The sequence below is a fragment of the Labeo rohita genome, unplaced genomic scaffold, assembly GCF_022985175.1.
Source record: "Labeo rohita strain BAU-BD-2019 unplaced genomic scaffold, IGBB_LRoh.1.0 scaffold_84, whole genome shotgun sequence".
NCBI lineage: Eukaryota > Metazoa > Chordata > Actinopteri > Cypriniformes > Cyprinidae > Labeo > Labeo rohita.
The window spans coordinates 357,507-380,784 of NW_026129788.1; the positions used below are offsets into that span (position 1 = coordinate 357,507).

At 39.1% G+C, this 23,278-nt stretch overlaps 1 protein-coding gene across 8 annotated transcripts in view; it reads right to left on the reverse strand.

The window, feature by feature from the left end:
* znf462 (zinc finger protein 462) overlaps positions 1-21,418 on the reverse strand; it is a 42,709-nt gene extending 21,291 nt beyond the window's left edge. For 2 of the 8 annotated variants that reach the window (XM_051104905.1, XM_051104900.1), the window contains exons 1-2: positions 21,127-21,418; positions 9-265 (exon numbers count right to left, since the gene is read on the reverse strand). In XM_051104905.1, coding sequence (XP_050960862.1) covers positions 9-234 — 226 coding nt within the window. In that variant the 5' untranslated portion in view covers positions 235-265; positions 21,127-21,418. The other 6 variants (XM_051104907.1, XM_051104906.1, XM_051104904.1 and 3 more) reach the window with 5 other exon arrangements.
* Between the last annotated feature and the right edge of the window lie 1,860 nt (positions 21,419-23,278).

A 23,278-nucleotide genomic window follows, 5' to 3' on the forward strand; every position in this document is an offset into this window, starting at 1 on the left:
TGATATACCTGCTTCCTTTTTTAACGAGTCGTTATTGTGATTGTTCAAGTCCTCCTCATCCTCCGTTTGGCTGAGGGAGTTTAACGAGTTTGACCTGGAGCGTCTGGGTGACTCGTCACCTTCTCCCACTTCTGTGGGCTGCAGGAAGGCTGTGTGGACGTCCTGTATGTGCGCCTTGAGCTCATCGTTCGACTCTGCACGGAAATCACAGCCATCGCACTGCAGCACTTCCATCGCTTAGGGCTCCCTGGAAAATCAGGGAAACCTGGTTAGAGACAGAAAGAAAGAAACGGGTAAGAGAGTATAGAGACACAGGCTGTAAACTGACACTTGGAAAGGAAATTTTTCAGCATTGCATTTCACAGCAAGACGAAAGCATTCTGAAATTCTGACAAGGCAGAACGCAACAGAAGATTCTTTCTTTTTTTGGCGAGTGGTCAGTCTGCTCCAAGAACAATAGCTGAGGAGGGATTATGGGCTGATTTGTTCCATTTTTTTATTACCCAGGGATAAGCCTCAGCTGGAGCACACCAGTGGGCCTTGGTATTTACATCAGCATGTTCCATCAGATTGCATCAAGCCCTTCTGAAATAAGATTGAGTGAATCCGCCGAGGGATGAGGAACGCTCAGGGCTTCGGAGATGCAGTGCAAACACAAAGGATTATGGGGCGGGCCGTCACTTGGAGGTGGCATTATTATGTCCCGTGACCTAAGAGCACCCGGCAACAGCATCAATCAATGAGCTGAAACAAAGTATGATTCCGTCCCTGATCAATACTTTTTCATTAATAGTCGCATGGCTGCCAAATTCAGCACGCTGTCTGTGCACAAATCCCTGCTGTATTTGGGAATATTGCAATATTTCATTAGACTAAACTGAACATTTTCATAAACCAATAAAATGTTTCCATGAAAATCTACAAACTGAGCCAGAAATTACAGAGAGTACGTTAGGAACATATGATTTGAATAAAACTAATTCAGCACTAACCTCATGTAAACCTTATATCCAAAAATACATATATAAAACCACAACTGCTGCTTTTCTCTATAACACCAAGCTGTGTTTTTTTCCCCAAGCAGCAAACATGTTTTTCTTTCATCACGGGTCATTCTCAATGTGATCTGCGTGGCAAGGACATGAATATTAGCATGAACTCAACAACAGGAATGCATTTTAGCAGTCGTACAGCACGGTACCAGCACTGCAGATCTGAAAGCCATCAACACAAACCAGAGTAAATCTTCAGCCTTGGCTGCCTCACTCACCAGGACACATTCTGCGGGTGATTTCTGCAAGAAAAGGCCTCAATGTCAAGGCCAGTGTTATATGGGTTTAGTGCAATGCTACACATTAGAAAAGGCCTTGAATGCTGTAAAAAACAAACAAAATAGATTCTACTTGGATCTTAGTCATTCCTAAAGGCACAATAGACCAGTTGTACGGGTTGTAAGGACAAATTGAGATCAAGGCTCTTACAAATACTATCAAGGACAAGCAATTATTATTCAATTAGAAAGACAAATGCATAAGCTACAGTTATCACACAACATACGTGCTTTAAAGATGATGTGAAATAAAAATGTACTGTTATTTACTGATTGTTTGCATTCAACAAAACCTTGCTGCTGATGTAACTAAGGCCATGTGGTTTGATAAAAATAAAATGTAACAATATTATCCATTTTTTCATGATGCAATCAAATTCTGATGGATAAAAAGAAGGGTTATACTTTATTTTGAAAGTCTACTTCCTATAAGCAACTTTGCAACTACATAGCTGAAGCTGAATATCCATTTAGACTGCTAGTCTAAAGACTGCTAGTTTACTCAACCTAATATCTAAAGTGTACTATCAAAATAAAGTGTTATCAAATTACGTCCCATTCTACATTGTTGATTCAGTCACGAGATGAAAATAATAAACCGACAGCAACGGTGCATGGTGAATTATGTATCAGTGCTTGAGGGTTTCATACTTGAGGGTTAAAACCCATCAAACGAGTACATGCAATAGTTATAGAGACACTAGAATGAAAACAGGTTTCATGGCTGAATGGCTGGAATTCCTGCCAGATGAGAAGATCTCTCTTGTGGAGAATAAAGACATTCGAGCTCTCACACCTATGGCTTATCACCTGTGGCCTCAAATGGTAAAAGCAGACGCTGGTTTCAACCTTCACTCTCAACAACACTGCCAGTGTGTCCCAGGGCAGGTTCGCCCATTGTCTGTCGAGGTCGTGTTTCAGCTCCGCCCTGATGTGTTCCAGCACTCGAGAGGAACTCAGAACAAACCCACACTCATCTCGACAGTCATATCTGGACAATCCATAACGTCTGGTAGGGGAGAAAAACACAAACGCAAAAACAGGAGACATAAAACAACACGACTCGCACCTAGCAGCCCGTCCGCCGCAGCGTCAGATCCTTCAGCGGCCGTCCAGGCTAATGGGGTGAAATTTGTAAAGCTTTCATGTGCCTGGCGCGGCTCTGACAGCCACTGAGCGCCACAGATCCTTTGAGCTTCAAGGGCAGCCATTTTAAGAGCAGCAATGTGTGCTGAGGTGTTCAGGCAGAGCGTAACATGGACTCACAGATCTGATCCTCTCGCTGCCACTGGAGAGCAGCTGACAGAAATCTATCTAGCAGATGTAACGCACCCAAACCTTCAGCCTGCACAGCTCAGCAGAAGCACAGGAAAAAAAAAACCTTCTGGCATGCCAGCCTGAGCTCAGCCTGTCATATTTTCAACATCTTGGGATTTTAAAAAAACATATCACATTTTACATGCGGCAGAAGCTTTTACCCAAAATGATTTACAGTGCATCCAAAGGTGTGCAAATGGAGCTTGTACAGTGAAGACTTTGGCACATTAGATGCTTCACAAAAACCCTTGGCTATTTATATGACCGTGGAATCCTCTCCAAGGTGTTAGAACAGCATACCTGCAAACTTTCTTAAAAATGATGCACAGGTGCATTTGGGACAAAGCTAAGAATGGACGCACCAATTTTCAACATGATAAATACCTCTTACAACAGTGGCTATAACTTCTCACAGTACTGTATCTTGCATGCCGGCGTCTGTTGTGCCAAAGACTTCATCACAATGTATAAGAATTGAACCCATTATCTTAGTGTTGCGAGCTCTACCAGTCTCGACGGTGCATTGTAATTCAGTGTGATACTGGGGCGTTCACATAAAATGTGTTTTGGATTTTTCAACGCAAACATGCACTAGACGGACATCACTGATGTCACTGCAGAAGCTTTTACCCTAAGTGATTTACAGTGCATCCAAAAGCAACTGAAGCTTGTACAATTACATTAGTCGTTAAACAAAAACACTTGTTTTAAAATGGTCATTTATGTCTTGCTTTAGTGCGTCAGTAGGAAACATCACTGTAGAAGTTCTCAAGACGTTAGAACAACGTACCTGCAAACATTCTTAAAAATGGTGCACAGGTGCATTTGGGACAAAGCAAAGAATGGACACACCAAATATTGAGATGATTCATAAATAACTCTTACAACAATGGCCAAAACTTCTTGCAGTACTACACCTTGGAGATTGGTTGTCCTTCCAAGCATCTTGGAGAAGCTTCCTACTGGCACATTAAAGTAAAAGACAAACAGAAGTGTCTTAAATGTTTTTGTCAAGAATCTAAAGTGCTGAAGACTTCAACACAGTGTGTAAGAGATCAACCCATGATTGCTTAATTTTTAATTTAAAATCAATTTTTAAGTTTTAGGTGAATTAGGTGGACATTTTTTTGCAAAAACACTGCATTGGGCATTATCAAGACTGACTAGTCTTAACTGGTTGACTGCTGACTAGTTGATTTCCAGGCATGCATTCTCACAGGACAGATTCAAGAGTCTCTCACGTCCTCAAAACAAGCTTAGAGGAACTACAGCTTCACGAGGGGGTCTAAAAATGCAAAGCATGCCTGAACTTCCCTCTTCAGAGCTCACAAAACATCTGCAGCCCTGAGCTAAGAATGAGGAAGACGAGCGAGCGATGGGAAAAAAAACTGTAAGCAGCGAATGCCGATCCGACCCGGACAACTGCGAGACCTTTCAATCCCAACGCAACCAGATTCCAAAGTCTACTGACGTTTGTTAATCACCAACCGGCCGACCTGCCGTAACGTCCTCCTCTCTATACGCTCCCGGCGCAGCTGCCCCTCTCAAAGACACTCTCTGAATAAGCCAACATTAAGCTGATTAGAAGTACAGGGGTTTTGTCCTTAACCATTGGTCCACCACCTCGCACCACACACTCACAGAGAGAGAGAGAGAGAGAGAGAGAGAGAGACGGACGGGACGGATGGGGTCGTGATTGAAGATTACACTCTCTGGCTAAACATTCATCATTCTGTTGCAGCAGAAACATCTCATCAGATCTCATCAACGAATAATGACGCACTGATTATCAACATTTTCAGCAAATGTATTGAGGGTTGATGGCTGAAGAACTTTATTAATTCTCTATTAATATTTACCCGGATTATTACAAACATTGTGCGTTCAGAGTTTTAAATTATATAGTCCCTCGACGAGTATTTAATCACTCAGAGCTCAGGCCAGTTACACTTCACTGAAATATTACGTTTGTCTCAGATCTTTCCTCTAGAACAATATAAAAAAAAATAAATATCGCAATAGTTTAAGAGAGTTTAACCCTCATAACACATTCGGGTCTGTTTGGAAAAAAACAAAACACGTTAGTAGGGGAATGAAACTTATTAAATGCTTTCAGACCCTCAAAATACACAATATTTATTTTATCAGATTTTTACAAGTATTTTTTAAGTCACACGTTTCATGTTCGGGTCATTTTTGACCCGGGTACGTATGGAGTCACATTAGGTGTCAGAAATACTTTCTGTAAAATTATTTATGAATTTATATGAGTGTCAAAACTGTTTTGGAACTGAAAAATGGATCATTTTCTTCATCTGAAAGTGAAGTTTACACGAGTAAAATTAATTTATTTTGTGTGAAAACTTTTCAGAGTAATATATATGTTGTCTTGATGTTTTTTTTTTTTTTTCTTAGAAATAAATATGTACATTTCATAAATTTTGACTGTTTCTGACCATCATGAATTCAATAATTATATTCTATTCATTTCAATGGGGTTAATACTAGTAATTCTCAAATTATATGTTCTTATATATTTCATACAATCATATAATGAAAGAACATTTCTCCTCAATATTGAAACTAAATTTATATATATTTTGCATCATAGTTTTTTTGGATTAATTCATGTCTAACTTGAAATTTCAAAGAATTTCTCAAATTCTTCAATTAATACAAAAGGGGGGAAAAACTAATAATATAATGGTAACATTGAAAACTTTTTTTAGAAGTTGCTAATAAAATAGAAAATGGTTTTATTTGAAAAATATTAATTTTTGACAAACAGACCCAGAATGTGAAAACAGTATAGAAGGTTAAAAACGAACGTGGACAGAAGCACATACTGCAGAGATATTTTCGCTCATAGTTGCACTGTTTCCTCAAACACGTTTCTGGTCTTTCCACAGTCTGAAGATACAGGAACTGAAGATCAGGTTCTTTCACTTCACGTCTGTGCAGACGGGTGGAGCGGGATCTTCAGCGTGCGGTTTGGAGCATGTGTGCCGATCTCGACAGACACGACGGTCTGTTATATAAGCTTATGGAACACGTTATGTAAAACACACGACAGGGTCGATCAACAGACTTCTGCCACATAAACCTCACTGGAACAGGACCAGAGATGCCAAAACGACTGCTGCTTCAGTATCAAGTTGATGCCTAAATAAAACGTGATTGAATTTGGCTTAATTTATATTCATATTTCACTTGATAAACAAAGAAGCAGGTTTATATACATACATTTTTTTTGTTTTTCAAGTAACACTTTATGGTTTTACTATAAGTTACTTTTAGTCAGTACACTTCGATTATCCTGGAGTCTGATTTTTACTCTAAAAAGGGGTTGGGAAGCTGATCTAAGAGACTTTCTGTCTTCTATAGAACATAAAACAAGACATTTTGAGACCTGAACAACACTGGACCCTTTGACTTTCATTTTATGGATGTTTTATGGTGTTTTTTGTCTATAAAATGAAAGTCAAAGGCTCCAGTGTTGTTTGCTTCTTCGAAATGTCTTTTTTTATGTTTTCCAGAAGATGAAAACATGTTTGGAATGACGTGAGAGTAATCGAATGATGACAGAATGACCATTTCTGGGTGGACTATCACTTTAAAGAGCCACTACAAACAACGCATCACGTATCATCTAAAGGCTCGAACGCGTGAAGATACGAGCCCTGAAATCATCTCATCGTGCGGTTCTAATCCACTCATGCGGACCGGCGAGAGAACGGCCCCTTTCCTGAAGAACACTTCCTAAAGCGTGCTCAGAGAGTTATTTTGGGTTGAATTGGGAATGGTGCCCTCGGTGAACACACAAAGGTTACGCAAGCAACCAAAATAACCCTGGACTGAGGGTTTGTACAAACCTACCCAGCATTCTGAAGCTGCAGAACGTACCAGCTCCTTCGTTTGCACGACGCTCGAGATCACGAGAGGCCAGAAAAGAAGAGGAAACGCACCAAGACGTCGAGTTTCACAGTCACGCTGAGCAAAACCAGCCAAAACTTCTCATGTTCTCCATTACAGCAGGAGAAACGAGCTCTGCAAACCTCTAGTTCCTCAAAGCGCTCGGTCATGTGCCGTCCCTCAAATGAGGAAGTCTCAGATGATTCTCATGATAAAGCTCGGCCTGCGCCAAAGATCTGCCAGATGAGATCAGAGACACAAACAGACCCGAACCGCTCCGACACAACCAGTTCCTGTTCTCACTGGAGTTTCCTGATAAACCGGATTGAAAAAATGCCACGAGTAACACTTAACGACAACTCCAACCGTTTACAACATCACGTCTAAAAAAAAGAGCCTCAGAGAGCCTTTGACAATCTATCCATTCAGCTCCACAGGTCTTAAAAATAATCTTTTCCAGAAGGAAAATACATCTTTAATGCACACGCTACTAGTTAAAACTCTTCTGCTCACCCAGGCTGCATATATTTGATCAAAAAATACAGTAAAAATCAGTATAAAAATATTACAATTTAAAACAAATTTTTTAAAAAAAGTTAAATTATTACAATTTAAAATAGGTGTTTTCTATGTGAATATCTATTAAAATGTAATTTATTTCTGTGATCAATTGCTGAATTTTCAGCATCATTACTCAGAAAATTCAGCATGATTACCATATTTTAGTGTAAACTGTGATAAACCTGAGAAGTTTGGGGAAAGATTAAAGATTAAGATTATTTTCAACATTGCTAATAATCAAAAATATTTATTGAGCAGCAAATCAGTATATTAGAATGATTTCTGAAGAATCATGTGACACTGAAGACTGGAGTAATGATGCTGAAAATTCAGCTTTGATCACAAGAATCAATTATACTTTAACAGATATTCATATAAAAACAGGTATTTTACATTCTAAAAATATTTCTCATTTTTACTGTATTTTTGATCAAATAAAAGCAGCCTTGGTGAGCAGAGCAGACAAAATCATCAAAAAACTGTGATCCACACAGATAACAAAAAATTATTCAAAGATTTAAAGAACCGAATATGACACAAAAACACAGACACTTTCTGTAAAAGTGAACAATCACAAACATCCAAGCACGAATCAATACGTCCACTTCACATCACGTCGACTATTTCCCGATGTTCATATCAACAGATGTGAGATCTTCTGGAGTGATGTGCTCATAATCTTCTTCCTCCATCCAAATCATTGGCTTTTATGTTTCAAAGCAAATCCCTTCCAGGAAGCATATGGCAGCAGAAATAGGTCAGCCATTAACAAACCAACATGAAGCTTCTGAGACGCATCCAACACAAGCCTTTCCCAAGAGTCACTTTAAGACCCGCTAACCCTTCTGCAAAAACACTAGTATTATTCTCCACTCGTTCTGTTCTTAACTGAACCTCCCTTGAGAGACTCTTTCCTTTATAAAACACATGATAATGGACTGATATATCAGCAATATCACGCAAGCAACAGAGCTTTTATACAACAGCTCAATAAACAAGTTAATATGGAGTAACTTACATTTTAGACACATTATTGTCTCGCTGTTCTATGAATCAGCGTTGAAAGAATCATCTGAATAAATGATTCAATAATTCACTCATAGTTAGCCACTTGTGCTATTTCTGAATGAATCAGCTTTTGAACAAATCAATTAAGTGAATGATTCATTGACTCATTCAAAGACTGCCACTTGTTTCTTTTCTGAATCAGTGATGAACAAATAGTTTGAAAGAATGATTCGACAATTCACTCATAAGAGCTACTTGTTATGTTTCTGACTGAATCACTGTTGTTTCTAAATGAACCTGTGTTCTTAAACAAAATGATTAAAGTTCAATGACTCATTTAAAGACTGCCACTTGTTTCTTTTCTGAAATAATCAGTGTTGAACGAATAGTTTGAATAAATGATTCAACAACTCACTCATAGGAACAGTTGCTTGTTTTGTTTCTGACCAAATCACTGAATCACTGTTGTTTCTGAATGAACCTGTGTTTTTGAACAAAATGATTAAGTTAAAGATTCAGTGACTCATTTATGAAAACAGTCACTCCTTTCTTCTCTGAAAAAAATAATTTGAAAACTCATCTGAATGAACGATTTACTGATTCAATGGCAGTTCCCAAAATTAATCAGCATTTGTGAACAAACTGATTGAAAGATTCAATGACTCATTCATAAAGACAGTCACTTGTTTCTTTTATGAATGAATCAGTGAAGTTGAACAAATCATTTGAATGAATGACTCGATAACTCATTAAAAGAACCACACTTTTTCAAATTCTTGAATAAATTAGTGTTCTGAATGAATCTGTTGACTGAATGATTCAAAGAGTCACTGGTGTGATCTGCAGAAATCGTTGCTGAACCATTTTTGCACATTTTTGTACCAAACAGTCATGTAAACATTGATTTTAGAGTGATTTTAAGCTTGATTTATAAGCTCTACAGTGAAACTTTATTGTCTGCTAAATGTGAACCAACACAACAATATGAAGTTTTAGCCTTTCTGTAGAAACATCATCAGGCTGTTAATGGATGGGAATCCATCTTAAAGGGTTCTTCACCTCAAACAACCAAGACCACTACTGAAAATCACTTCAGAACAGCCAAACAGTGCCGGTGTTCATCTTTTACACCATAACGGAGTTAGTGTGCGTGAGTGTCCTGTAATCTGGTGACGATCATCTGCGTCTGTACGCTAGTTGCAACATAAACCACTCGACAGCGCTCAACTCTTGCTCAACTCAGCAAGAAGATCAAAAACTAGGAGAAAATCCACAAACATCATCAAATCCGCAGGTATTCTTTTCACAGTAAATACATTTAAAGCATCTCAAGAATCTCTGAAATAAAAAATGGTTTCATGAGATCTTAAAAATGGTCTTTTCTAGAAGAAGACCGATTTTATTTCTTCAAGAGAAGCAAGATCTAACACATCCAGTGTGGGGTTCACCAGATTTCTGAGCACATTTCAAAGCTCAAAAGCCAAAATATTTATAATTATCTATGGAAAGAACAACACATAATATCGTTTGCATGTTTTTAACAGTGTTTAACAAAATATGATGAATAATTTTTAACATTTTCTAATTGCATTACATTTTAATTAATATTGATACAAGACATTTTGTTTGTACTATGTTGGTCTGGCTTTTTTTGCAGTGTATTGGCAGGCTTTTAAACATGTGGTAAATCGGGGATATTTCCAGTGAGCAGCACACCAAAAACCAGGACTGCAGCCAGAAAACAGACGTCTGGTTACCCTGCACTCTTAAAAATAAAGGTCTTTACTGGCATTGATGGTTCCATCAAGAACCTTTAGCATCCATGGAATCTTTCTATTGAACAAAAGGTTCTTTATAGTGGAGAAACTGATGCTTCAGATCATTAAAATGATCTTCACACACCTTTTGGAAGCTTTATTTCTAATACGAGCGCAGAAACGGACAGCAGGGATCAGTGGTGTTCAGCTGAAGCTTCTGAGAAGCGTGCGTCTCAGGCTGCGGTTGAAGAGTCACCTCGCTCCACTGATCGTGACTGAATTATCTCCTGCATCAGCGCTAGCGACTCCATTTCACAGCTGACACTGGTCATCCACCATTTTGTGCTCCTCAAGGCAACGGCTGCAGATCTTCCTGACTCTTCAAACCCCGCTGGCCTTTTCACGAGAGACCGACACGTGCGTCACACATGAGAACCAACACCTCACCAGCTTCCTCCAGTGGCTCTCATGCTGTGAAAGCAAAACTAACACCAGACCAAAACGCAAATCACGCGCGAGATCTGTCTCCTGAAACAAACGTCTCGGCCTGTGCTCAAAACCTCTGCAACATCTCAACGTGGACACTTCTAATCAACCCATCAGAGCTGCCGTGATGTACGCCGTCTCATTCGGTCCGTTTACTTTAGGAGAAACATCTGAGACGTTTGAGTTGATGCTGCGACGCCATTAAGGCTCGAGCGACATTAGAGCAGGAAAATACTGGTTTCAGGTCAAAAAAATTCAATGAATTGAAACAATTTTCACAAAGAAACAGTAATACGTTGAATTAAATAGTAGCATGACTCAAATAATATTTTCTTGTAGAATGTACTCCAATAATCTTAAAAAAAAAAAAAAAAAAAAAAAAAAAATACTTCTACACACGAGATCGACACGCTTCACGTAAAACCACAATGTGTCTGAAATCTGCTCAGCAGCGTATCAAAGAAATGTCTCGTAATTAAAAATGCTACTTTACACTTACAACCGAAGTCTTAGACACTATCTCAGCTCTGCATTATTGAAAAAGACATATTTCATCCTCACTGAGCTTCAGTAATTGCCGGCCTCAGGCGTGGGAACGTTTTATCTAATGATGATGGATGAAACTCCTGGAGATCCTCCACTCAACAAGGTCACGCTTTCCATAAGCACTTTAACACCAATCTGATCGCCAAAACACGTAAAGACGGCTCATTTGCGCGCTGGATTATGGTGTGTAACCTGCATTTTCACCCCAAAATACTGTCATCATTTACTCCGACCCAAATCATCTCAAAGGACTCAAATCTGATTTCTACATATTTAAACCTAAACCGTCATGATTGGTTACGAATAACACATCTTACCGATGACACGCTGCATCATTTGACATCAAGCACGACGTGTCTTTCACATCAAAAACGCATGAGATTTGAAACCAGTCATGGAGAAGAATTTATTCTATAAAGACGATATTTTGAAGAATATTTCAAAAGTCAATGGGGTCTAAAAAAACCCCCAGTAATTCTCATTATATGGAAATAAAAACACAAAAACCTTTTGAAAATATTGTCTTTTGTGTTCCACCAAAGAAAGAAACTCATACAAGTTTGAAGGACATGAGGGAGAATAAATGAAGACAGAATGATCATTTCTGGTCCAACTAGCACCAGGGTTCCTGCAGGTTTATGAAGATAAATTTAAGACCTTTTTAAGACCATTTAAATAAAAAAAAAAAAAGATCTTTATGATCTCTATTAACATCTAAGTTATAGTAGAACTCATTTACTTCTACTAACTCATTTACTTCCTAATTTAAATTAATTTCACAAAAAATAAGACTAAAACAGAACAAAACAGAAATGTTTTCACAGAAAACTGAACCTGAACAACAGGGCTCCATGTTGTAAATGACACTACACTATACTACACTGGACAACAATATACTATACTGTATTACACTATACTGTGTTGAGTCTCATTACTCCACTATACTTCACTGCACCACACTACACAATACTACACTGCATTATACTACAGTACTCTGCACAATATTATATTTCACTGCACCACACTAAACTATACTACATTATACCACACTGCACCACACTTTACTACACTGCACTATACTACATTACTCTGCACAATATCACATTTCACTGCACCACACTATACTACACAATACTATACTGTACTATAATGCTATACTATACTACACTACGCAGTTCTGCTATATTTAACTGCACCACACTACACAATACTATACTTCACTGAACCACACTACACTATACTACACAATACTACACAGTGCTATACTAAACGATTCTGCACAATATTCGTTTTCACTGCACTACACTAAACTATACTGCACTATATCACACTATACTTTACTGCACCACACTACACGGCACTTTACTACACTACACAATATCACAAGATCATACTACACAATATGCACAATTTCATATTTCATTACATGACACTATACTGCACTATATTACACTACTCTTCACTAAGCTATATTTCACGGCACCACACTAAACTATTCTACACTATACCACACTGCACCACACTATAGCATACTACACAGCACTATATTACATTACTCTGCACAATATCACATTTCACTGCACCACACTATACTACACAATACTGTACTATACTGCTATACTATATTACACTCTGTTATGCTGCATTTCACTGAACCACACTACACGGCACTTCACTACACTACACAATATCCCAAGATCATACTACACGATATGCACAATTTCATATTTCACTGCACGACACTCTACTACACAATACTATACTACACTATGCTATATTTCACTGCACCACACTACACCGCTCTGCCCTGTATTATACTTCACTGCACCTCACTGAACCACACTATATAATACTATACCTTACTATATTACACTTTTTGCACCATACTACACAATACTATTGCTCTAAACAAACTCTGGGGGTCGAGAGGGCAAGATGCTACAAATAGTGTCATTAAACAAAGTTACAGTACAAATGTTCACGCTTCAGCATCCAATGAGGCCATCAGAGCTTTGGGAGCGACTGTAAGAGGAAAAGAATGAAACGCTCAGGACCAAAACACTGGAAAATAACCAGGAAGCGTTTTCCCTCAGGAAACCTTCAGTTCCAATTCCGCTGTTCTCTTTCTGTCTTTGGCCTGATTCGGGCCGTTTTCTCAAGCCAATGAGTGTTACCATCAAACCGCATACAACATCAAAGCGCGAAGACACGCTCGACCAAAGACAAGAGATGTTCCTGCGTTTGGATCTCCTAATGAAGCACTATTCCCAGCTGAAGGACAGCAAGAGCCCGGGAGGTTTTGGAGCAAATATTGATTTGACTAAAAATCAAGTGTTTACTGAAGAATCAACCTCATTTGAAATGTCCATTTACATCTGTGCTTGAGTTTTGACTCATCTGCAGCACAGCATCATCCCAAACAGCCGCACAGCATGATGTCAGAGGAGCCGTATGTGTCATCAGAGTCATTTCCACCCGGACGAAACACATCAGAGAGGTGTTCACATTAAGTTTGTCTTCAAACTAATGTTTACAGTGAATAAACATCAGTTCACGCAAACACAATGAAACTTTACTACTTTTAGCAGCCATAATCATGCCCAACAGACACCTCAGAATAAATCTTGGTGTAAATGTGTGCCCGTTCGTTTACATCACGTTTAAGCATGCGGCTCTGATCGAAAATCATTTAAAGCCAATGTTTCGAGGGAAGAAAAACTTCTTTGAATGGACTCGGTGGACAGTTTCTGAAACACACAGGTTTTAAGTGCTATCTGTGCCAAAATTGACAGTCAGGACATTTATAATGTGACAAAAAGATTCCGAACGCTAGTGCATATTCGTAATTTAACATTTAGATTGTAAACCACATGTCCACAATGCTAAAATCAGCCACCACAGCTTTACAAGCAGTCTTCTGTTTGTGTTGAAAACGCAGCAGAGTACAGGAAGTACAGGAAGAGTACAGGAAGAACCAGTTACCAACTTGAAGGACCTGAAAGCGCAACTGACTGTTGGCGATTCTGCACATGCCACCAATGACAACAACATCTAAAGAGCACGTTTGTACAGCAAATGATGTACATGACATTTCTAAGGCTTATTTTACACAATACCTGCACTAAAACACTCGTGGATAATAAACTGACCAGGCTGTTGGTTAATTTGTACGATCAGATGACGCCCATCGCTGAACAACATCTATACGTTATTATATTTTCCGGCTGCACAGAATTATGAAGCTTCTCCTCCAAAACTTTCACAAAGTGCAATGAAACTCAAGAGTAAGTGAAGACTGTGAACGCTCATGCGAGAAAAACCACAATCTGAACGTGAACCATGAGCGTTTAGCTGAAGGATCTCAGACAGACAGACTCCAAAACTCACGTCTATAAATAGCAACACAACATGCCAATGTCCCGCGTCCACAATCACACGCGCCCCTCCCGGAGAGTCCGCACGCCTCAGTTTGAGGCGCAAACGTCTCTTCCAGTCGCACGTCAGAAAGACGAGCGAGCCATTAATATTAACTCACCGACGAGAGCTTCCTTCCTTCCAACTTCTTCAATATTTAATCAGACTTGGACACTGGCACCTTCCAGTCGAGCGGGACAGAGGCGAGCGGATCTGCGACAACACCGCCGCTGTTCGCTCTCAAAGGACGCCTTGTCCTGCCTCTGCGCTCGGCCTGTATAGGAACAGAGCCGTCTACAGAACGCTGAATGTTTCCAGACACATCTGCAGATCCTGCAGAAGCACAGAGACGCAGATACTGCTGGATCATCAGACATGACGAGAGAACAGAACAACGACGAACACGCTTTCTCTGGAACTCACTGTACAGTGATTCTTTTTGACTTGAAGGCCCACCATACATATACACGTACCATAATGTCATATTAACTGTTCAGGAATCAGTCTAATATTATCTGTTAGTCTGATTATAAATGTTGAAAACAGTTGCGCTGCACAATATTTGTGTGGAAAACGTCATACGTGTCTGGATGAGCAGGGTTTCTTACACCATGTCATGTAAGTTTCTCACGCACTCTTAGATCAGCTGAGGAGAGAAAAGTTCATCTTGTGGTCTCAGAGTCTCAGAATAAACTGCTATTAAACGCTGTGACTGAGACACATGCATGAGACGCAAATAAAGCAGCGTTCCGGACGAGAAATCAGACCGATCTGTGGTCTGAGGAACCGGTGGAACGGAGACGGCCACATCCCACTTCTGGATCCGCCAGAGGAACAAGACTTCCATACAAACTCACACAGGAGATCGAAAACACTCGATCGTTTCTGTATTTCTGCAGGAACTGAACCACAGTGTGATCAGATATTCATCTCAACTAGAGAATATAATTAAACAAACTAAACCAGCTAAAAAGTATTTTAAAGACTTTGAGGTCTACCAATCTACATGACAAATCTACTGAACAAAAAAACGTGTGAAATGAATGAGGAAAACGCTACTAAGACTACTGGGAAAATCTTAAATGGTTTAACATTTGAAAATAATTTTTAAAAACCATTAACCATTATTAATAAAATTGTGATGCTACATTTGTAATAAAACTATTATTTATTATTATTATTATTATTATTGTATTCATTTTCTAAAATTTTGATTTTTTAAATATTTGTAATTGTAATGTTTTTATTTTGTAATAATAACCATAATATTATATTAATTATAACAATAACATTATCATCATTACTTTAGTCATAAAATATATAATATTAATAATAAAAATATTATTATATATTATATTTAGTCATAAAAATAATATAATATAAAAATAATTATATTAACAGTATTATCATTACTTTAGTCATAAAATAATACAATAATAGTCATAATATATAAATCAAATTATTTTATTGCATTGGACAGAAAAAAAAAAAAAAAATCAATCACAATTTGAATTTTCCCCCCTAAATCTTGTAAACCTAAAATATAGACAATTCTCAAGTGTTCAAAAGGTTTCACTGGTAATGATGTATAATTAAGTGAAATTATAACGGACATGAAGATTCATTATCGAACTTGAATATTAGGTTAGGCTTAGGGTCCATATTTATGTGTATTGATTATTCAGACAAGCATTAGTTTGAAATATTGTTCAGCTACTATATTGTTGGTTACGCTACTGGTTTTCTAAATTAAAACACACAAATGTGCAGCACAGCTAATTATGAGCCAAACGAGGTTACGTAAATGAACGCAGCATACAGTCGCTTTTAACCAGAGGCTCCGTTTCTAATGTCCAGCAGAACGTTATATAACTTCTGTCTTCTTTAGATAAGAGTGAAAGCGCTCCTCACGCATGTGTGTGTGAGACTCCAGAAACCAATGCATCACGTCAAGAAAGCGTCCACTGGACCATTTCAATTGGCTTTTGTGTGTCTCGCTTCTTTCTCTGTCAGGCCGCCTGAGGAACAACTCTAAACTTCAGCGCTTCTGTGAGTTTCTGCCTCCTTCAGCGGCCTCAACCGACTGAAAGGTCCATTTTGTAGCTCAGATCACTCGACCATCAAAATGGAAGCCCTTCAGCTGCCTGGAACGAGCAGCGTCCTTAAAAACAATCTGAGACGCAGCGCGCTCCTCCTGCAGGAAAGAGCTACGATCACGTGCGTCTCCTCACTAAAGCCTGCAATCAGTCAAAGATCTCAATATGAATTTTAGGAGAAACGTCCGAGACAAAGCCGACGTGAGGACGGAGCGACGGCGGCATCCGGTTTATCATACGGACGCAGAAGTCTGCATGGACAATGAGAGTAATTAAGGTGACCCGAAGAAAGCAGAAGATGGCCTGGAGCCACGGGACGCTTCTGCACGTCGCCCACCTTATTAATAACACAAGCAGCCTTTGACATTCAAAATTATTCAAATGAAATCACCACATTACTCCATGCACACAAACAGACGTGGCCTGAAAAACCTCCGTCAGATCAGAGTTCAACCTCATACGTTTTATCGGACTCGTCTTTCAGATGCTGAAACAACTAATCCATAACGTCGATTACAGCCGCACCATTAATCCAAATAAAAACGGAAATCGCGATACGGCTTAAAGCGATTGTTACAATGGCTGTCGCTTTTGGAGTTTGTACACTAATGAAAAGAAGACAACCATTGTTAATATCAGTAGTAGTAGCAAACTTAAAATTATTAGTAGTTTTAGTGTTATTAATTATTTTTCTTAGATTCAATTTACATTGTTTAACATTTTTTTTTTTAAATCATAAAATAATTTAAAATAAATAATAATAATAATAATAATAATATTATTATAATTATTATTATTATTATTATTACTGCTAATACCATCAAACTTTATTATTCATCAATTGTCATTATTATTATTATTTTTTTTTTTTAGCCACATAATTATAATTACATATAAAACAAAAGTGGTTTAAATTGCAAATGCACAAAAAAAAAAACAATTTGATTTTTCCCCCAAATTGTGTGGTCTAAAAATCAATAATGAACAAACTTAAAAATTAAAATAAATAAATAAATAAAATAAAACAAAAATAATAAATAAACAATTTGGAAAAGAAAAAAAAAAAATACACACCAGTGAAATTTCACAAATCTTAATATCAATATCAAAAGCAGAAACTAATACTCAAGCTTTTTGCAGACTAGTCAACAGTCTTCAACAAAACAAAATAACTCAGCAACAGAGTTGCCAGGTTTTCAACAAAACCTGCCCAATCTCTACTCAAAACTAGACCAAAAGTGGCCCAATCCATTTACAAAAAAAAAATAAATAAATAAATAAATAAAACACACATTACAGGAGGTAAAATACATGATTTTTGGTGTGGTTTCCCTAGTAAAAATCAGCATTCCAGAGGCTAAATATTGCGTTATTGGGGTCACTTCAACCCACGGACACGAAAAACAACCAGCAGCAACAGTGTTAAAGTAGCCCAATTCTGCTGGAAAACCACAGACTTGGCAACACTGATCAACAACTGGTATCATCTAGATTCAGTTTCACACTCGTAAATTCGACTTCACTCAGTCATTCACATGCTTCCAATGTGTAGTTTGCCTACAACATAATGAAATGCATAAACTTTGATTTTGATGCAAATACTATAGTTTATTGCACTAGAAAGAATCGTCTTTGTCCAGTATCTGTGCTATATATATATATATATTTTTTTTAATTGACAGATAAAGTCTTTTAAACTCCTCATCAACATTTGCATGCGTTGTTGCTAGTATTTTGTTGTTCGGTCTATTGTTTTTCAACTTCGACACACGACACGAGGCCAGCGTGGCACATCGTGAAACTAGGAATTAGTGCAAATAACTCGCCAGTAAACAGATCGTACGAAGTGCACACTGTACACACACACTATTTCATTTAGTGATTTATACTTCTGCTTTACACAAGCAGCTGTTGTTTGTTTTAGAAAACTCACTTCATTTTGTAACAAACCTTGTCTAGTTGAATTTAATGTAAAACATGTTAAAATATTTTGACAAGTTAATGGTAAAAGCAACTTACTGATCACGTGTTTATTTAAATGCATATATTTGCTTATAACGTGTACCGTCGTTTACATTCACTATATTTGTTTTCACAGCCTTCAATTTGTCAACACTTGGAACGATGCGCTCGTGAAACTTTTTTCCATTAAAAAAACAGAAACAAATTGCAGAAATAATCAACAGCTGCAGCCGCAGAGTCTCTAACGCTGGAGAAACATCTAAATATCAGCTATTACAAACTAGTTCTGTCTCCATGTTTTAATAAACATTAGTAAAACCATAAACCATTCCATCCACAGATGAACGAGCTCTAGTCATAACGCACATCTGGAGAATAACAGCGCGTTCGTGACAGTCGCGGATCCCACTACAAAACACTCACTAACAGCAGCTCCTGCTTTAAAGTGAAATGAAGTCAACAGGTATTACACATACAGCCCTTCTGAACTCTAGTGAGCTTCTGCTGACTACACAGGTGGACTAACAGTTCATTAAAATAGAGTTTGACATTAACACCGGATAAAATAATAGGAAGTGAATGGGCATGCTTGCTTTAAAGCTGCTTTCAAACTGTGAAAACACCACACAAAGAAACACTAAAGAGCAGAAGTTCTACAATCTAATCTATGATGTCTATGTAGGCAGCTCACTAGGGTTTGGAACAGCTCATGTTTACACCGTTAACTTCACCCTCATTGGCTTATCATTAAAAATAGATGATGCCTTTGTGTCCATTCATTCGTTTTCTGTGTTCAACATGACAAAGAGACAATAAAGGACGTGCAATAAGCTTCGCTGAGAGTCATAAACAGATTTGACACAGGAGAGCAAACTTCTGCACGATCTACAATCATCTGCCGGCCACAACACCACCAATCGTCGCACGTTCTCTCTAGTGGACTATTTTACTGAACACTACTGAGCTGAACAGGCTTCAGACTGGATCTTCATGAAAGTGGGTCAGCGGTGAGCTTGAACCATGAGCCATCGCTGCGCGCTCAACAGTTGCATAAGACGGCTTTTAGCTTTTCCAGGTCAGACGCTCGACCAGATCAAAGTCATTACTGTGAAAGAACAGACATATTCCCCCAAAAAACCTAGGAGCGATTTGGAGGTGGAAGAACTTGGACGAACGAGTTGCAAACTAGACCATCACACCCACACGTACGCTTGGTCACAAATCCATAAAGCACAATTGTGTTATTGAACCGCCAGTGAAAAGAGCACAAAGAATGATCTCAGAGCTTCGACAGACCACAAAGAACCTGCTTGGAAACATCAGACAGCAGCAGGCCCTTAAAAACAGCCAGTAACCTTCATGTGAGAGAACCTGTTTGCCCTGACATGGGAGACGTGCCACCATTTTGAGTTCCTCTGGCCTGCGTCTGTCGCATTGAGTGTGTGTGTGTGTGTGTGTGTGTGTGTGTGTAGCGCGCTGTCTTTGTCAGCGGGATTTCACAGTGGCCAGAGCGATTGCAGAAGGACACACACACACACACACACACACACACAGAGCCAATGGAGAAACAACCGCCTTTCACCAAAAGCTTTGATGGTGTCACAATCACACACACGCATGTCAGATTATTAAACTACAGCCAGACAAGTGCACAAATATTCACTTTCACTTCCAAGCAGAAGCTTCAGATTTGCTCCCAAACGACACAGGTGCATAAAGGAAGTATATAGAGAGAGAGAGAGAGAAAAGTTGAGCATTTGCAAGTTCTAATCTTCAACACAGAGATCATCCACAGCTTGCACGCACGCACAAGTTCACCCACACAATTCCACTCGCACTCGAATCAAACTAAAGTTAATTTCGGAGCCCCTGAGATCTTCTACAGCACAGAAAGTGTACGTGAGGAGCGTCTGTAGGCCAACCTCACAGAGCAGCACAAACACGCCAAACTCATCGGCGAGCCAACGCTGGTTATTAAAATGTCGCGGGGAAACTCAGAGTCGCAGAATAGAGGGGGAAAGTGCAAACGAGCACGAAATGTGTCACCAAACGCGCGTCCGGCTCCGTGCAGTGGCCAGTGGCAGCAGGAGAAAGTCAACCTTTGTTCTCCAGACTCCAGCGAGACTCCATTTTCTGGAGGAACCCTCGGTGTCATTCTACACCTGCGGCGACAAACACCTGGAGCCCGTCGCGGAAAACAACACGAGCGCTATTTTCACGTCGCCACATTGTAACACTCCGGTCACGTCACGAGAGCGTAGCGCGCCGCGCGTCTGCACGCGTCGCGTTCGTTCGTTCGTTCGCCCGTCCGTCCGTCCGTCCGACTGACTAATGGACGCGGAGCTCCAAATCCGTGCAATGGCTTCCAGCGCGGCGAAAAGCGCCCGTCACATTTCGCGTTTCGTCCCTCGAATGCGCTCACCGGCGGCGCGGCGCGGCGGGCGGGCGATCCCGCGACGCTCCTTCCAGTTGGGGGAAAACACGCAGCGGACGCGAATTCGGCTCTGGAGGAGACGCTCCAGCAACGCGTCACTTCGCGAGCACCAAGGTGCCCGTTTTGGAGGATCCGCTCGGTTCGGGCTCCTCGCGGGTCACCACGGCTGCTCCTGGGAGGCACTAAAAGCGCTTTTCCAGGTCGTTCCCAAAGCGCCTCTCCACGGATCCCGAGCTCGAGCGCGTTATTATGGAGCGTCAAGAGCGAGGCGAGATGTGGACGATTGTGAAACCGAATACTCACGGCTGGATCCTGGATCTTCTGCGAACTTGTTCCCGGTCTAGAGCAGCAGGATGTTCGCCATCTTCCTTCTCGCTGCTGCTGCTGCTGCTGCTGCTTCTTCTTCTTCTTCTCCTCCTTCTCCTTCTCCTTCTTCTTCTTCTCCTTCTTCACTACGGCAGCTGCAGATGACCTGAGCTCCGGCTGTCTCTGAATAATGAGCAGCCTCAGAGACAAGGAAGACAATCTGCTAAGCAGGCAACACAAAGAAGTTTTGGAGTCTAGCAAGCACCAGAGGGTGCACAAGAGTTTGCGATGAGACAGTGAGACAGGAGGAAGGTCCACAGAGCCTCTCATGACTCCAGCAGTAATGGAGCTCAAACATGGAGCCCCTCACGGCGCTTATGACACATTATGATGAGCCATATGATGAGGACGCGTCATTACAGCGCTTCGTTATACACCGCGCTCGCGTCAGACGCCGCACAGACGCGCGTTCGCTCCATATTCGTCGTGTTCTCCAGCACCGTGTCAGGAACCCGTTTATTGGGTTCCGACTGCACGAGGCTCATTATCCCGCACGGTGCAAACAAAATGGTCACGTGCTGTTCTTTTAGCGTCGCTCTTTCCAAATAAATGGCGTTTTGTCGAGCGCGTTTGTGTCTGTTTAGATGTTGTTCGTCTCATCTGAACCTGGTGTTCGGGGTAGACTGTGCACCCTTCACCCTGATATTATCTCCATTATTTCACATATGGTGACATGTCCGACTGGCCTGCTAACAGGGAAGAGATTTTTTAAAATGTTCTCAAAGTTTATGGAGTGAAATCGTAGCTTTCATATTCATATTCAGACCTGGGTAGTAACTGATTACATGTAATCTGGATTACGTAATCGGATTCCAAAAATATCCGGAATCAGACTACAGTTATGGATTACATGATCACATATTATGTACACAATAGCAATGGATTATTCATATTTTTTAAAGGCTCCTTTCTAAAATAGCCTGCTGCTTACATACATTTAGAAAGTCTTCAAGTTTTGTGGACATTCACACAAAGATCAGTCATTAGTGAGGCGGCGACAGAATTTGACCACTGGATTTACAAAAATCAGACATTTTATCAGCTACTGATAAACACTGTTTTTTTTTTTCATTTTTATTTTAATCTCTCTTTCAAGCACATTAAAATGCACAAACTATTTTGTCATTGATCTCTTTTCACCTAATATATTCACTCATTGTGCCCCTGAGATTTAAAATAAATATTTTAATAATCAAGCATGTTCATTGGTTCTCAGACATTGGTTATAGTCACATGACATGCAGGAAAACAAAATATTTATGTTTTTTAGTATGTTTTTTTTTTTTTTTTAATTGACTTTAAATTATTTTAATGTTAACAATTTTTATGATTTAATTAATTATTCGCTTTTTTCTTATTAGCCCCTGCAGTTCCTTCACAACGTTTAATGCACTTTAATGTATTTTTATGTCAATATGGTACATGTTTATCTTATTTAATTTAATGTGATAAATCAGTTGGTCAAAAGTAATCTAAGAGTAATCTAAAAGTAATCTGATTACATTACCTAAAATAGGTAATGTAATGAATTACATTACTAATTACAATTGAATTAATGTAATTTGGATCAGTAATGGATTACCATCTGTAAACTAAGATCTGTTCATGTTTAATATACATTCTCATAACGTTAAGAAAAAAACATTTATAGAAGAAGAAAGTCCTCATGACGTTATTTTTACCTGATGAATGTTTTCATAATGTCATGAGAAGTTAAAAATAAACACAAACAGTGTTATATAATGGGTAAAAATAAAATTAGCTGAACATTTAAGAAACGTTTTAGGAGCCTTTAAATAACATTGTTATAACAACAAGAATGTCTGTAGAATATAAAACAAACATTCAAACAATGTTATATTTCTAGTAAAAATAAAGTTAGTAGAACTTTGTAAGAAACGTTTTCATTTCAGCATTTTCAGGCTATTAAAAGTAAATGTTCAAAAAAAGTTTTATTATTGAGTGAACATAAAATGTTGCAAGAAACATTTTTGTAACTTTTAAATAACATTATAATCGCAACAAGAAAACTGGATGTTTCAGCGGTTTCAAATGTTGAGATAAAATTAAAAGTAAACGAAAAAATTAA